Source organism: Pollicipes pollicipes, unplaced genomic scaffold (assembly GCF_011947565.3).
Source record: "Pollicipes pollicipes isolate AB1234 unplaced genomic scaffold, Ppol_2.1 Scaffold_2555;HRSCAF=2994_pilon_pilon_pilon, whole genome shotgun sequence".
In the NCBI taxonomy this organism is placed as follows: domain Eukaryota; kingdom Metazoa; phylum Arthropoda; class Thecostraca; order Pollicipedomorpha; family Pollicipedidae; genus Pollicipes; species Pollicipes pollicipes.
This window is the reverse complement of record NW_023596136.1, coordinates 20,117,436-20,134,078: the sequence shown is the minus strand read 5'-3', so window position 1 is coordinate 20,134,078 and position 16,643 is coordinate 20,117,436. Positions and strand designations below refer to the sequence as shown.

Genomic DNA, 16,643 nt, shown 5'->3' with positions numbered 1-16,643 from the left:
GCGCCTCTCACGTTGGGCACTGTCGCATGCTGACGGCAATGCCAGATTGTAAGTTATGCCACTTGCACTTTATGCAATATCAGGCTGGGAGTAGCGGAATGGAACAGCGGATTGAGAAGTGTCCCAAATGAATTATTACCGTATGTATTTGTGCCGGCCAGGGGAGATCGCATCATCTGCCAGTCAGTTGACTGATGTCTGGGAAATGCGTTCCCCAGATCAACATCTGAATGGGTGCGTCATGCTCAGTGAGTTTCGCACTCTTATACGGCCACCAAGAGCTCGCTGCTGGTGTGCGCCCCTCCCCCTCCCTGCCCAGTGACGTCACTCGCCTGGCCTCGTGGGCTCGGCCGGGGTGGTACCCCCCCCCCCCCTCTGCCAGCAGACTTCCGGCGTTTAAAGCGGCAGCGCAGGCTGATTGGCGTTAGTCACCCGCCTGCCTCTCGTATCAGCCACACCAGGTAAGGCGGAGAGTACTGGCCATCGCAACAGTGCCAGGGCATCTGCCGCCCCCCCCCCCCCCCCCCTCCCTCGGCAAGGATGTTACAGATTGGCGTGGCGATGTTTAGAGCATCGCAGCCGGCTGCCGGACGGCGGGCCGGCGGCAGGCCCGTTCCCCGGCGTCGGGTGGTGCTGCTCTGGAGCTGGGTGGCAGAGTGGCCGCGAGCGGTCAGGTCTGGTAGGTGGCTCTTGTTCGACATACGCTGTCCGAGGATCGGTTGGCGCTAGCTTTAACGCGCACGTCTGCTCTGCCACAGGCCACCGCGTCATGAGCCAATTCACAACTAAAATGACTGTAGTGCTCGTGCTGAGCTGACCCTTGGTGCCTGCATCAGTCTGTAGAAAGTACTATGGGACTGTATTCCATGCCGAGCCATGTGCCTCTTGTCCACAACAGCCACTTCTGATGGAGCTGTGGAGTTTGAGACGTCGCTGTGCGGCTTGCCCCTCCTCTGAACCTGACGATGTTTGCCAGACGTGTGCGGTGAAACCGAATTCATTCTTTGCAAACCGATTCTCAGCCGCCGCTCCATTTCGCAAACAACCGAAAGCCGCTGTAAGGTGCTGTGCTGTAACTCCCTTACGTGCACGATGTCAGCAATGCTCACGGATCACTGCACTGGTATGCAGCGCGGCTATTGTGCCCTATTGACGAGCGAATAGGTGGGACCTGAGCGTGTGCGAGACCGATGTATATGGCTGCCGAAGGTACACAATTGCGCACAAGTAACTCTGCACATCCGTAAATTGTGACCGCTTGCTAGCATTCTGTGAGCACGCGCTGTGCGAAGCACGTACCGCATCTCAAGAGGTCCCAGCGCGCCCCATCGCCCGGCGGCCCCTCTGCCCTCAGGATGGCAGTATCCACAGCGCTGCTGGTGCTGGTCGGCCTGCTGGTGCCCGCGCAGCACGTGCTGGCCCGTCCGTCAACATTCGCCTGGTTGCCATCTCCTGGAACCCCCGCCGTCGTGCGACACCAGTGAGTGACCGGTTATTCCGGTCAAAATGAAATGATCGAAAAATGGGTCGTAAAGCCGCCTTAGAGCTTCAGCTCCACGAATGGTCCAGCCCGGGTTTCCGAAGCTTAACGGTCACATCCATGAGGCTGCGGTCGCTTTTCACCCCGTGCTCAGCCGTGCCCACCGGCGGCCATGAGTGAGCGGCCCGGCGCGTACCCACTTCCCGGCAGTGTTCGGCCGCTCCGAGCGGTAATGGCCCGTGACCCAGGCCGGCGGCCGGCGGCCGGCGGCAGCGCTGAGCGCAGCTGCTCGCCCGGGACGGCCGGCCGCGAACCACGCCAACTGGCTCTGTTCACGGCCCGGCGGTGCGGCGCTGCCGGCGGGTGGACACGGAAAATTAGTTTTGGTAACAGACGTCACGAACTGTACAATTTAGTCGGTATGTCCGCTGTCAATTGATCCATGGCCTTGCTATTGGCTTGTCACGAACATGAATGGAATTCGTACTTGGTTTTTTCAGTGAATTTCGTTCCAGCAATCTTCCCAACTGCCTAATTGTTCCTCACGCCTTTGTTGCTGAGCGTTCCAAGAGACGCCGACATTGTTCTCTATTCTCTGATGACTTGTAAGCGGCCCGAGTGCTCAGCGGTAGACACCACTGGTAGAGGGAGTTTTGAGCCCTGGCTTTGATGGGAGCGTTTTGAGCACCTGTTTTGATTGGGAGGATTTTGAGCCCTTGTTCCTTCCGAAAAACAGCAGTATCGAAAGTAAGCACAGCTCATCCACACAGCTAGCGCATTCTAACATTTCAACGCCACACGAGTCAGCGGCTGACCTACGCGTAAACAAGCCCCGCTGCCGCTGACTGTTCCATCTTCGGCCCCGCGGCAGGCGCGAGGTCTCGCTGCGAGGCAAGATCGTGAACGAGGTGGACCCGACGCGTCTGTTCGAGCTCATCAACCGGATCGACGTGAACCGGTGCTTCGCCAAATGGGCGTGCGACATCATGGCCCGTGACGACGAGCAGCTGGCGCCCGAGGAGCGCGACCTGGCCGCCCTGTTCACGTGAGGTCGACCGCGGACTGATCGGACCGATCACCACATGGATGGCCCTGAATCTCACGTTCTCATCGGAGAGGGCCGTGTTCTACACTCACAGAACAGTCTGTTGATTCACTTTCCCGTAGCTTCGGTGCTTTCCGTTCTTCATGGAGTGGGAAGTTCAGTAAGTACACAGGCTTCTCATCATCACGGCACAAGGGCTGAGGTACTAGAACAACGGTATGATGCCTCATAAAACGTCTGAGTGGCGACCAGGAATCTTTGACAACACGTGGTCGACTATCTCCCGCGCAATCGTTAGATGACCCGACAGGTTTTACTGGCATGATGTGGCGACGCCGGCGGAGCGCGTCCACGGTCGTGACGCCGCCACTGTGTGTGTCCGGCAGCGATGACCAGTTCGACGACGAGGCGGCGCCGGCCGACTCGCCGCGCCTTCTCTACCTCAGGGCGGCGGCGCGCGGCCGCCGCTTCAAGGGCAACCGGCGCGCCTGCGACATCCGCTCGTGCAGAGCGCGGCCGGAGGCAATGCTGCTGCTGCTACGGCGCGCCCAGCTGCCGGGCAGCGACGGCCACGGCCCCGTCCGCCGTCCGTCGCCCCAGCCGCGGACGGTCATCTTCGCGGTGGAGGAGGGGGAGCCCGAGCCGCTGAGTGGAGATGGAGGCGCTGACCGGGCCACGGCGGCAGAGGAGACGTCTGCTATAGACGGGAAGCAGGAGGACGGCCACGGCGCCGTCCGCCGCCCGCTGCCCCAGCCGCGGACAGTCGTCTTCGCGGTGGAGGAGGGGGAGCTCGAGCCGCTGAGTGGAGAAGGCGGCGCTGACCGGGCCACGGCGGGAGAGGAGACGCTTGCTGTGGACGGGGAGCAGGAGGACGCGCCTGCGAACGGCGAGGACAAGGGCGCCGCCGAAGACGACGGCCGCGTCGAGCCGACAGAAGAGACGGTGCAGGTGGAAGCGGCCGAGGTCGTGACTGAGGCGAGCGGGGACAATGAGAAGCAAGGCGACGGCGAGGCGACGACAGATTCGGAGGCGAAAATGGCTACGACGCCCGCGGACGTCGTAAGGGCAGCGAACACGGATAGTGATGGTAGCAAGGACGACGCGACGCAGCCCACCGAGGAACCTAGCAATGCCGAGGTTACAACGGACGGCGTGGTCACCGCAGAAGACAACACCGCAGAAGTCACCGCAGAAGACAACACCGAGCTCACGTCAGAGGAGCCCTGAAAACTGCAAATACGCGCAGTGGCATCGCGGCTAGCTCAAGTAAAAACACACTACGGCGAAGGACATCAACTTTCGCGAAGAAACACAAATTGAGACCGAAAGTTATTTGGAGAAGCTTGGAATAACTTAACTTGAAATAACATGCACTGGCAGGAAGGCTACCCTAGCGGTTTGCACTGACTCCCGTAATAGGAAGAGGACTGGGGTTGGTGGGAGTAAGTCGAGCATGTTTTCTGCTCATTCGGTCACACCTCTTTTGCTTTTTGTAGATCGGTTCGTGGTTTAAGTGGCAACGGTCACAGGGCGTACTGACCAGCGAGTGTGCAGGCAATGGCTGTCCCTGCGTGGGCGGCGCAGCTTCTGCTTCATTGGTTATTTATATGGTTCGTTAGTGCTCGCGATCATGAATACAAGTGCGTGAGACGAATGTAACAACACATTCAGTTCGGAGGGTCGCAGCTCAGGTTGTCGCCACCCAACAGTATTTTCTTAAGTGTCTTCGTCTTCGTCTTCGCTGTGTACGCGGTACAGTTCTGATGCATTATCACACATAAACGCAAGACGTTACAAAGGTGTTCGATCATTGGCTCTGAGGAATATATGTCAGCTTCGAAAGATGTGTGTGATGTGCACCGAGTGCGACAATAGACGCACAGACATGCTGTCCAAATAGACTAAAGACCTAAGGGGTGGGGGGGGGGAGGCCATGTGAAGGGGAGCCGTTCGAGCGAGTCATCGCAACCAGTTTCAAACCATCACCGAAGCCGATGAGCACACCGGTCGAGACGGTGCGGCCGGCTGAGCCCGGCGACTCGCCTCAGCGGAGTCATGACTCCGCGTTGTGGACGGGCGCTGACTCAGAGTCGGTGGTGCGGACCGGAGGCGGCGGGGCGGTGGCCAGCTCCGAGCGGGCTGCGCCGCCGAGCGAGACACGACACCGGAAGGTCCCGGCAAGGCCACCGCCGGCCCGGGCCGGACGGCCCCCCCCCCCCTCCGATTTTCCGCCACCGCATACCGCGAAAGTCATTTGGCACGCCGACCGCACTGTTGCTTCCGAGACACTGCGCCGGAATGGTTCCACGCGCCGCCACCACTACGTGGCCACGACCTTTGCAAGACACTGGTATGTCAAGGATTTACGAAAACGGCTATATTCGCACGCACTTCCAACGTCTAGAAGATAGGGTAGCTGCCCATCTAACAAGTGAATTGCAGTACTGTTTTACCCCCATTTATCAGTCCAGAGCTGACCAGTTAGGTCAGGACATGGACTGACGCTGCACTCAAGCCTGAATATACTGCCGGAAGCACGAGTCCTGTTTCAGCGTCTTCTTCACCAACAGAAGACGACATAACAAAATACTCAAATACAGACATTGCCAGGAACGTGTATATTCACAGCGCCCCGTGCCATCAGAACAATTAAACCATAACCGTGTAACGCGAACGTTCCAATCTCACTCCAAATATCACCACAGATGCCACTGACGCCCGTCCAACCACTCAACGGTACACGAAAGGCAGCCAGCTGACGAAGCCGAATCATGAGAAGGGCTTCTGCTTCTGCTACGGTAGCTAACTCCGGAGCCTTTTTACACGCACCACGCGGCTGCCGCCTGCCCGTCTCGCTCTGCCAAGCGGCGCTCCCTGGGCACCCGAGTCCACACTGTAAGGAAGTTCTGTTGACCGGTTGTCCACGCTGGTGGTCTCACCTCCCGGAGCAGCGCGACATCTGGTGCCGCCCGCTGCCGCTACTGCTCGGCCGGCGGCGCCGCATTAGGAGACGGCGTCTCCTCAGCCGCCGGTCCGGCTTCAGATGGCCGACTCCGCGCAACGGCCGGGCCATCGTCACCGGCAGCGCCTGGCTCAGCGGCTGCAGCATCCGAAGCCTCATCAGCGGCGGCCTCTCCGTCAAACGGAGCCTCCGCCTTACCCGGGGTCTCATCTGCGGGACCTATTTCGTCAGTGGCAGCCTTCCCAGATGTCGGCGCTCCTGTCCCCTCTCCTGCTGCCGGCGTGTGCTCAGCAGCTGGGGAGTCAGCTGGTTCGGGAGGCTCCTTCGTTGGCGCGGTGTCCTCCGCTGTCGACACCACCTCAGGGGGCGCTGTGCCCTCGGCAGCAGCAGTCTCGCCCGGATCTATCGCTTTCCCGACGGAGTCGAGCCGTTTGTCAGCTTTCGCCTTCACCGCCGCAGGGGCAGTTGGCATCGAGGACGTCCGTGGTGACACAGACGTCCTGCCTCCAGCCGAACCGCTCTCTGGGTGCAGCAGCACCGCAGCTCCCGCCACGCTGTTTGGAATGCCTACCCCTGCCGATAGATGCCTGGGAGACGCGGAGTCCGGCACTGGGCTCGTGGGCTCCTCTGCCGAGTCGGACGCCGATTGTTCCTCTGCATCAGCCGGCCAGTCCCACTCGGCTTCTGGCAAGTCGTCAGGCGGCGCCGGCGGCTCTGCCTCTTCGGGCGGAGGGGGCGGCTCGGCGGTCGGTGAGTCCTTCAGTTTCACAGAAGCCGTGCCTCTGGCCCGGCGTTTGGCAGACGGGGCCCTGCGCCCCGAAGCGGGCCTCGGCTCGGCAGCGGGCGGCTTCGCCCGCTCGACAGGAGCCGCGTCCTCGTCCTGCTCAGTGGGAGCAGAGACTCTCCGCGCCACTCCAGCTGTGCCCATGCCCATCCCTGAAATAGCGAAACCACTCTCCCCCATGGCACCTGCGCCCTGGGCCGCCTCGTCGTCAGCAGAGTCGGACGCCGCCACACCATCCGCGGCCGACAGCGACGCGGCAGGTGGCAGCATCGCCGTACCGCCAGACGGCGACGCCGCCGCACCGGCGCTGGCGCGCGACCCGACTGACGGCGGCGACGGCGCCACCTGACCGTCCCCGGAGCCGCGTTGGGAGGGTCCGGCTGGGTCCGGCACGATGCCCATCTGCACCAGCATGTCCTCCGAGCACGGAAACTCCAGGAACTGTGCGGTCGGACGACGCGGGTTAGCGGCGAGCGGAACGACGCGTCGGATCGCGGCGGCAGCCCCGGGAGACCGCAGCAACACGAGCGATGCCAAAACAAAACGCACACGCACGTGTCTGAGGTGACAGACATCCAAAACAGGACCTACGTGGATGTGAAAAGGGGAGAATATGACATGAACTATTTTGAAGCACGCATCACACGGGTCTTAGACGATTAGACATCCTGAAGTCATGACAATTTTGCGCGTTAATGTACTTCAAATAACCACGTCAATAAGCTTCGAAACAGAGGACGAGAGAACATCTCAGATTCTGCTGTCCTTGCTGACAGAGCACGGGAGCAGCCTACGAAAAGTGACCGTTGACCATCGTTGCAAACGGAAGGCGTTACGGATGACAGGCAATAGGCACAAGGTCCAGCGCGATGATCAAGCCTGTCAGTATAGCACAGTTACTCGGCCCAGTCAGCTGAAACCCACGGCTTGCAAGGACGCTCGCAACACGCCAAGGACGCATAAAGGTGATACCAGCGCTGGCAGAAGTGGGTCAAATGCTTCACTGGTGGTAGCCGGGCCCAACGGTTCGTCAGGTTTTCCCGAAACAGTCAGATCGCGAAGTACCCGCTGCGACAGCGCCGCTCCCACCCGGCGTTGTTTGCGGTCACCACGGGACACTTGCACAGCAGCTAACGGGGAAAGTATCCCGCATGACACACACCGGTAATTGTAGGCTATGTGCAACCGGGCCTGGGCGCTGGGTCTCGGACGTTATGCACGCTGTCAATTACAGACAGTGCGTTTTGGCCCGACTCTCGCTGGGACTGTTTTTCTATAGCATGCTCAATATGCTGGCATTCCATTGAATAGGCCTGATCGGAGCATTTCCTTTTTTACAAAACAGGCGTAAAGCCAAGCCAATAGAACCTTGTTCCGTGGTGCGGGTCTGCTGGAATGCGTCTGAGTTCCTGAACATCCGTTCCAATTCTGCACCAACGTGGGTGGCAATTGTCTTTAATTTGGTGCAACATAATACACCACAACCTTTGTATCACATTCAAACCAGGTATTACGAACATTTACCTTAACTTCCACGTGTTAATCCTATTGCACCATACTTAGAGTTGCAATACCCACAGTGATATTCCCCATCGTACGAAGCCATTCCTGACGGGTTCGCGGTTGCCACAGGGTGCGAATGGTGCAACTCTTCGCGGACTGAATGAATGCATGGATTTAAAAGGTGATTCGTGCAGCGGACTGAACTGCGCCGGGAATTCCCCAAAACTTCGCTTTGATGGAATCAGGAGTTGAAACAGACTGAAGAGCAAGACTGGATTCAGGCAGGTTTAAATGCTCTCATGCCTGCTCATACATGTCAACCAAGACTGAACCATCATATATTGATGAGGGTTGCTAAGAGGAGTGCATTTGCTCCGAGTTGTAGGACCGGAACACTCGGAACGTGTGAAAAGGATAGACTTGTGGGTTAACCGAGTGCAAAACTCATAATGTTTGGATTTAATTGGGTCCTGACAGTGTAATCCGGGGGAGCTGCCGTGCGCGACCACCGGCGCTCGCGGTGCGGCGCGGCGCCCCCCCCCCCCCCCCCCCGGGGTCGACAGCAGACGGAGCCCGTCAGGCTTGCGTCAGCAGCAGTGCCAGGTGAGCGCACTGGACCGCCGCTGACGCCGTGGCTGCCCAGTCCCGCCCGCCCCTCGCAGGACAGCCGCCACACACCCCGGGCGCCAGCCGGGCACCGGCCTCACTGCACACTGACGAGGCGTGGGGCTCACGCGGCCGGTCAGCGGGGTCGCGGGAGAATGCGGTGACAGAAAACGGGGCTTAAGCTGTGATGATGCTGTCATCCTGTGCAGAAGAACACCTTTGCCCGCCCTTCGTCATTCGCGTAACGCTGTGCGATTTCAAAGGCAACAAACTTCCAGTCCCCCCCCCCCCCCCCCTCCCAATCCGAGCCCAGCTCGTATCCCGCTAACCGGACGGGCGTGTGGAGCGGCCGGCTGTGAATGGCGGTAACTGTAGCGGGGTGCGGTCGGCCCCGACCCGGCATGTCGGCCCCCAGCCGGGCCGTGACACACCGCCGCCGGCCAGCGGGGACGTGCGCCGTTACCGGGGCCGTAACGACGACGGCGTGACGCGGCCGGCGGCCAGCCGGGCCCGTCGGCGTCACGGAGCGCCTCGTCCGAGGTCGGCCCGTCTCGGACGGGGACTCGACCCGGCTCCCCGCCCGCCCCCGGCTGGCACGCTTCCCGGCCGGCGGCGGCGCCAGGCGACAAGACGCGACCCGTCGACGTCTCCCAGTCATGGGTGGGGCGGGGCGGGGCAGCGCGGCCGCCGAGCCCGCCGGCCGGTGAAAGTGTCTGCTGCGGGCTGAGCGGGGGTACGTACATCTGGCTCTTCGGAGGACGAGGTGTGGTCGGAGACGGGCCGCCGGCACGGGTCGCGGTACGGCCGGCTCTTGAGGCTCAGTGCCCAGATCTCGTGCTTCAGCTCCATGATCTGCCGGCGCGCGGCCGCACGCGGCGGCGCCGTCACACACGCGTCCGGCGGCGGCACACCCGGCCGTCGCACCGCCAAAGCCGCCCACACAACTGACCAGTTACAAGACGGACAATCTTCACACCGTCGCAGTTACAGCGGGAGTGATCGATGTGTCCATGCATGGTACAGCCATCACGCCATATCACGCTTGAGGGCTCCACGCGTCACGGTGTCATGCAACACCTGTCATACAACACCTCGCCGAGTGCAAACTCATCCAGTGCACTCCGCTGCCGTGCGACCCCGTGTCACCCTCAGCTACACAAACTGACACTGTCGCGCGAACCGCTCATCAGCGCATGCATGCATGCCCTGTGCACTATCCCAGCATGAATTACTGCCCCCGTACGCAGGCGTGAAGGGCTGGACTTTACGCCAGAGCCGTCATCAACCGTGATCAGCTTATGAACGCCGACCACACTTGCACAACGTCCCCGCCGCCGCCGCCACATACGTAGCACCGTTCACCGGTCGGACGAAAGCCCCGCATCCGCACCATTTCATCGGCACAACCAACGGCGCGCGCTGCCACCGGCGGCAGCAGAGCGTATGACCGCGCGACACGCAACGGCGCCGTTAGAGGCGCCGGCGGGCGGCGGCCGAGCCCGCCGCCGGCCAGCGCACCTGGGTCTTCTGCAGGCTGATGGTGTTCATGAGGTGATCGATCTCCACGGCGTCGTCCAGCCGCTTGTCGTGTGGCGCCACGCCCTGCGACAGCGCGGGTCAGAGGTCACAGGTCAGGTCACACGGTCGCCGGGAACAGCTGACGAAACCCTGGCAGGGGTACTGCGCAGAAGCGCCGATGAAAGGGCTCATGCTCATTCCATTGACGAATTGTTCCCATAAACGGATTGTTAATAGATTCGACACAAATTGGCAGTACAATGGTGAAATAGCAAACACGCCGGACGTGTACAGCATCCTTGCTTTGGTGGAAGGGATACGATGCAACGCTTCCACTGCCGCGGCACGGACACTTGCGCCCGGCAATAAAGCGTGTCCCGAGGCTCAGAGGCTCTACGGCTTATACGCTGCTGTGAGAACCGCATCATCCAAGGGTGGGAGGCGTCATGCCAATACACGGACGGGACAGAACAAGTGGAAACTCATTCAAGACGCATCCAGCTGACGTTGCCCGTCCAATACTGGGGAAAGTAAAACTGATTTAAGCAGTGAAATATAAAAAGCAGGCCACTTATTCGAACCTTCTGCATTCTTATGTCCTGATGAATGAGATGCTTTCGACAAAATGGTGGCATTACTCGGTGAAAACTGTCACTGATGAGGCACAGCTGACGGTGCTTCAACACACACAACACACATTCCGAAATGCCGTGTGGTTTGTCCAGCAGCGCCAGAGCAGATTCCACTCACCGCCTTACGAACGAAGTTGAGTCCCTTGTCCAGGTGGCGCTTCTCATCCTTGAGCATCTGAATGACGCCCACCTTGTTTGTGTTCTCTACGATCACCGCGATAAGCTCCTTCCGTATCTCAGTGATCCGCTCCTGCGAACACAACACCGGTGCCATCAGGCGTCAGCGGTCCACCATCACACCAGGAAGGACACGCAAAGCACGGTTCCACAAGACCATCCACACCAGGCGGAGTGTTTTTGTTTTAGGGAATGCGATACACGTTGCGTCGCATCCATCCGTAGGCAACCAGTGGTTACGGAGGCGGAGGCTGTGTGAACATCCAGGGACCATAGCCCGATAGCTCAGCCAGGATTCGAACCCGGGCTGTCCATGTGGGGGTCGAAAGCGCTAACCACCCGGCGTCGGCGTCGTAACAAACCACTCGCCTCAGGTGTCGGCGCCCCACCATTACAGAAGAAGGGCCCTGAAGGGCTTCACGACAGGGGCGACACTCCACCGACACCAGACCACACCACACAACACGCTGCACTGTACAATACGGCACGGTGTCCGGGAGCCCGAGCCCGAGCCCGAGAGAGCCCGGTGTCGAGGAGCCTGACGCCCGCCGGCGGGAGCCGTCGGACGCCGGAGCTCGGCGCGCCCGCCGCCGGCGGCGGACCCGACCTTGCGCTCGGCGCGCTCGGCGTCCACGCCGCACTGCTCGCTCTCCAGTCGAATCGTCAGCTCTTCCACCGTCTCGTTGACGCTGAGCGACTCCAGCTCCTCCAGGTCCACCCGGCGTCCGAACTTCTTCTTCATCTCCGCCTGCGGACGAACGGGTGGCTTAGCCCGGCCAGAGTAGCCGTGCGGTGCCAGGCCTGGCGTCACTAACGGCGCAAGCTTTAGAGGCAACGTCTATCACCTGACTGCTATCGTGTATGGGGTCAGATCTGTTGTCTGCTGATCGTTTTCGTTCGGTCCGCGGCGCGTGACCGACAGATCTTTGGCATCAGGACCGCACACGCCGCCCAACTTGGCGTGTTATGCCCCGCTCTACCGCAAATGACTTGTTGTGAGCAGAAGGTTACCGCCCCGGTTGATCAGATGCGTGCAGTAGCTGCAAGCCTGCCCCAGTAGCGATCCACTTTCTCTCGCCTCGGATTAGCCGGATCTGCTCATGCATGCAGCGACTCACTGTGTTTCGTCATGTGACCAACTAGTCGAGACAGTAATTGTTTAACTGAAGCGTGCCTTTGCCGCGCCGCACCAGCAACGCCGATACCACTGGGTCTGCACATCCGTTACGGGGCCACACCCACCAGACTCGATTTTTGCAGCTTGACGATGTATTGCTCCATCAGACGGCAGTCTTGTTTCAGCCGTCGTTCCTCCTTATAGCTGGCCCTGGAGCAAAACAAATTGAATTGTGTACTTGCTGAGGTGCAGGACACTACATGTCGTGAGATTGCTCTTAGTACATGATTCATGGCACAATTGATGATATTGACTGTACACGAAATCATTATATTTGTGCAAGAGCTTGAATCACATTCCATTCAAGTTAAACGTGGCCGCATTATCTCTCATCAGCGCGATGAAATGCACAGGCCTACTTCTGAGCTGACGAACGAAAACGTCTCCCAAGTACAAAGTATACTACGAGCGCGAAATGCAAGTTGCCTTCTCATAATACTCGGGAAAGTGGGCTGACTCGATCAATCTTACTTTGCATGGAAACGCGGCCAACGATGAAAAATCACGCATCACAAAAACAGGGGAGAGCGATTGGGCAACTAGACAGCTGACAACAGACTAAATCAATAACAGCAAACGATGCGTTACCCCGTACAGCTAACACAAGATAGTGCACTATCGCTGGATCAAAGCCTGTACGGCGGCTGGACAGAACGCCTCAAGCCAAGCACCGACTATCAGCGGCGCGCAGCTACAGAGCGCCGTCGTCACGGGGCGTCAGGTGGCAAGCGGCCGGCGCCGCGCCGCGCCGCCGACCTGCGTCGCGCCTTCTCCTCGGCCGTCTCCGTGTAGAGCTCGTCGATGCGGACGGCCAGCCGCTCCAACTCGGCTTCCCGGAAGACGAGGCCGGCGGACGTGTCGGCAGGCAGCCGACTCTCCTCCAGCAGCTGCAGCTGGCTCAGGTGCAGCGACACGGCCACCTCCAGCTCGTTCAGGCGCGCCAGTTTCTGCAGCTGCAGGGGAAGGAGCGCACCGTGTCAGCCCACCAGCCTGCGGGCAGCTGCAGACGCCCTGGGGACGCCAACCACCGCCGGACGCTGCCCAGAGGCCACGGAATGCACGGCACGTTCGGCTGCTTTACGGAACCCGAATGCCACACAGAACAGTGAGCTATTTTAAGACACCGTTTCACGAGTGAAAATCACACGCCTCTTGGCGACTTGGGTTCGCATCGCGATATGCAAGTGGAAAGACCGAACAAGTGAAAACGAGCGCACATAGGCTTACACGTTTTGCCTATGTCAAATAGACAGCGCAACAGGACCCACGCATGTATTTATGTATACAACACGGCACAGTGAAGCATGCGTCAATGCGTAACAGGTCGCAGTTGGCTGCGACCTGTTAAGTGGCCTTACTTGGAAAGCATGTATCTCCTCCTGGCTCTCTTGCAGGACCTGCGTGGCGCTTTTGGACCTCTTTTGCGCCGCGTCAAACTCTTTCTTGACGCCCTCGAAGGTGAGCCGCGTGTCGGCAAGCTCCAGCTCCAGCTCGCCCCTGCGGCACAGGCGCAGGGCGGGCCTGGTGAGGCCGCACGGCGCTCCACAGCCAGCCAGCTCTGGCGGCCGACACGCGGCACTCAGCCGTTAATGGTACTAACCCCGGCACGATGACACGGAGTGCTGCAAGCGGTCGGCAATCTGAGCAGGCATTAATCACCGGCAACAACGGCGATCATCTCTGAGGATCGGCACACCGCTGACATATATCCCACAGCCTTTCGTCACGTGCCGTACTGTTTTGTTCGCGTACATGGACCGCCGAGATAAGAGGTCGGTGCATTTGGGAGCGCGAGGAAATGGGCACAGGACCTATAATTTCGAAACTTGAAAAGCTTGCATAGAGGCCAAAGTGGGTGGAGAGCCATGAGACTCCATGTCCATGGATCTGAATGCGGCCTGTGTGGTAAGCATCACAGCTCACGAGGCGCGGATTTTTCGGGCGCGTCGACTGCAGTGGTCATTTGCGGCTCATAAGGCGCGCGTCACGTAAACCGCTGACAACGAGACCTCTGTTTGTGAGCATGTTCACTGCCCCATCAGCTGCAGCTGGCCTCGCTCTGGCAAATGGAAGAGAATGGCGCAGCCCGCATGGAACCGATGTCGTGACGTCACGCCGTAAATTCAGCAGCAACTGGGACATGCATGCTTTAGAACCGAGCCCAAAGGCACGCGTTGAAGTAACTTGTCGACCGGTCATGGAAGATACTGTCACAGGAGAAAATACCACACTATGTGCACACAAGAGATGAAAACCACAGTCATTACAGTTTGGCAATACCATGCTGCTGGTAGAAACAAGCGCAGGAGAGGACGCAATTGCACGTAAATAGTGCAGGGATAATTCCACACCGCAGCAATCTCGACAGCTATGCAAGGTCCCCGCACTAAAGATTAAAAATCACACAGATTCGAGATGAATGTGGGAAATCAACGGCCGGCCAACGCAGCGGTGTGTTCAGCAGTCGGCACATCGCCGATTCAGCCCATTCTGCCGACTGCTGTATTCCATGCATGGGAACATTCCTGGCGGTGTAAAGACTCACAGTCATGTCCACATTATTGCGACCTCGTGTTGTTGTTTGGCAAACGGAGAAAACTGACAGAGCGTATGAGCTTCCTGAGTCGTGAGCAAAGCCTGGCACGCTCACTACTGGCCGCAGGCAAGCGCATGTCCGGTTTTTAGCGACGCATTTTGCTGTTCTCCTGGACGCTTCAGTACTGGCGCCAACGAACATAAACAGAAATGCGCGACACGGGAACGAGGCAATGATCGCAAAATGGGGCTTCTCTGCGGGCCATCACATTCATACACCGCATTTAAGTGCGCGCCATGGACGTGAACAACAGACTGTCAAAGGCCAGCATGCCGCCATTATAGAAGGACGCAGTCGTGAAGCCAGCACATCCGCCCAGCATTACCAAACCCCATCGTCATCGCGAAACTCCCGCCAAACACAGGTCCCGTCCCCCGGCCTACGAAGTTGGAGCGCCGAGCGTCCGTCCTCCAGCTGACATGCGCCGCTTCCGGTGCAGGCCAGCGCAGTGGTACCGCGTGCCCGGGCGGACAGGTCGCTGGCTCGGGTCTCGCAGACGGCTGCCCATGGACGGACATCATGCCTGCCGGAGCGACACACCGCAGCGCCGCAGGCCGCGTCTCTTCCCAGAGCCGGAACATTGTCTTGCCAACTGCCGCGCCCACGGCCTACGCCGCGCAGACTGAGCCGCCCTGGCCGCCCATTGTCGGCCGTGCATACGCAGCAGCGCGCTGCTAATGCGACCCGCACCGCAGCCGGCGTGACCGCCGGTTGCCGCATACGAGTGAGCTCGGCGAGCCGGTCCCGGCCGACCGTACGCGCGCGCCCAGCACAGACCCACCGCCCTCGTTAGGCACCTCCGTACACCGTCGGCACAGGGGATCTGGTGGAGTTCGGAAACGGGGCCGCTGTACCCTGACCAGTCCACGGCATAAAGGTCGCTGCCAAACTGGCAATGCCGGGAGATTTAGTGAGAACAGACTGGGATGATATCCGTTCACAGTGTTCCAGGCGGAAAAGTTAGCCAAACACTGGTCAGCGGAAAGAAGCACCGAAAATCCCCGGGAAAAGAAGATACCCGGCAGGCATAACTTGTAATGCTACCACGTATGTGTCAATACCATCTCTCACCGCTTCTTGCCTTCACCGCAACTAACACGACACCAAATTGTCTTCGTCAGAACTGACTTTTGATTCGTTCGACTGCCTCACCGAAATCGCTTTTCTTCGGCATTTGCAAGCTCTTGCAACCGTGGAACATGAGACAGGGCAGTGGAGACAACCCCCAAACCCGCAACTCGCGTCTGGGTGACACCTGACACGGCTTGTGACTTGGTCGACCGTGACCCCATACAATCAGCCACCCCGGAGACCAGATCGCAGAACACGGACCAGACGCAAGGGCCTTCATGGCACAAACTGGGATTGCGATTCCCACAAACTCGGCGCCAGGCTCGCCATTTAAAGACATGGCCTCCTGAAAGGCCCTGACCTCTGTGCGATCACAACCCAGCCATACCCACTGGCGGATAACGCATCCCTCACGCCCGTCAGCGGTGACGGAGCGCGCTGTTGCGACTCACTCTGGCAATACTCCGACAGTTGTGTATTACCTCAGTGACGTTAGTCACTGTGCTATGAGCAGCGCATGCAGCAGAGCATGGCCGGGCGCCCATGGGGCACAGCCATTGTCGTATTCTCTACACATGCATAGATGGAAAGCACTCTCGGCTTGATGGAGGCGACGGGTTAATTATATCCCTTATTCCCCATGAACTTATCCTGTCGTCACCGTCGCCCACTGCGCCTTTACAGCAGGAAAGAGCTGGGCGCATGGTTTCTGGGGATTCTGCCACACAAACGCCCGTGGAGGCTGCAGAAACTTTGGCCGAATGCTTTGGCAGGTTTATCAGTGCATCGTGTGTGCATGCAGTGCACGTGTGACGCATGGGACGTCTTGCACGAGATGTTCTATGTCCAAAACGGCGTCACTTTCAGTTGTAAGTCACTTGTTGGCTAGGGGCACGTGCAGCTTTTGCAAAAATCCGACGCTGTGAGTGACTTAATTCCAAACATGAATATTCATAAAAAGTCGAAATATTTCAAGCGGGATACATGGGCCCTCGAATGCATCAAGGATAACCAGTGCAGAAAGCAAACAAAACAGCTGATTTTGATGTCAGACGGACAGCGGCCGGCTCAGATGCAGCGTCGCCGGCAGCA

General features: G+C 59.2%; 1 protein-coding gene across 1 annotated transcript; it reads right to left on the bottom strand.

Moving 5' to 3' along the window:
- Positions 1-6,054: 6,054 nt before the first annotated feature.
- Positions 6,055-14,821, bottom strand: LOC119098949 (cilia- and flagella-associated protein 44). The gene is made up of 10 exons (XM_037222006.1): positions 14,811-14,821; positions 13,243-13,381; positions 12,641-12,837; positions 11,950-12,034; positions 11,315-11,455; positions 10,649-10,780; positions 9,899-9,982; positions 9,122-9,232; positions 6,622-6,712; positions 6,055-6,074 (listed from the first exon to the last, which is right to left on the bottom strand). The coding sequence occupies exons 1-10, from the start codon at positions 14,819-14,821 to the stop codon at positions 6,055-6,057; spliced, it is 1,011 nt and encodes a 336-aa protein (XP_037077901.1).
- Positions 14,822-16,643: the final 1,822 nt, after the last annotated feature.

Bases quoted from the DNA above. Each gene is read 5' to 3' on its own strand.
- LOC119098949 (XM_037222006.1), bottom strand. The intron at 12,838-13,242 runs GTAAGGCCACTT...CTTCCCCTGCAG, and splicing joins AGGAGATACATGCTTTCCAA to CTGCAGAAACTGGCGCGCCT. The intron at 10,781-11,314 runs GTCGGGTCCGCC...TTGTGTTCGCAG, and splicing joins CCGAGCGCGCCGAGCGCAAG to GAGCGGATCACTGAGATACG.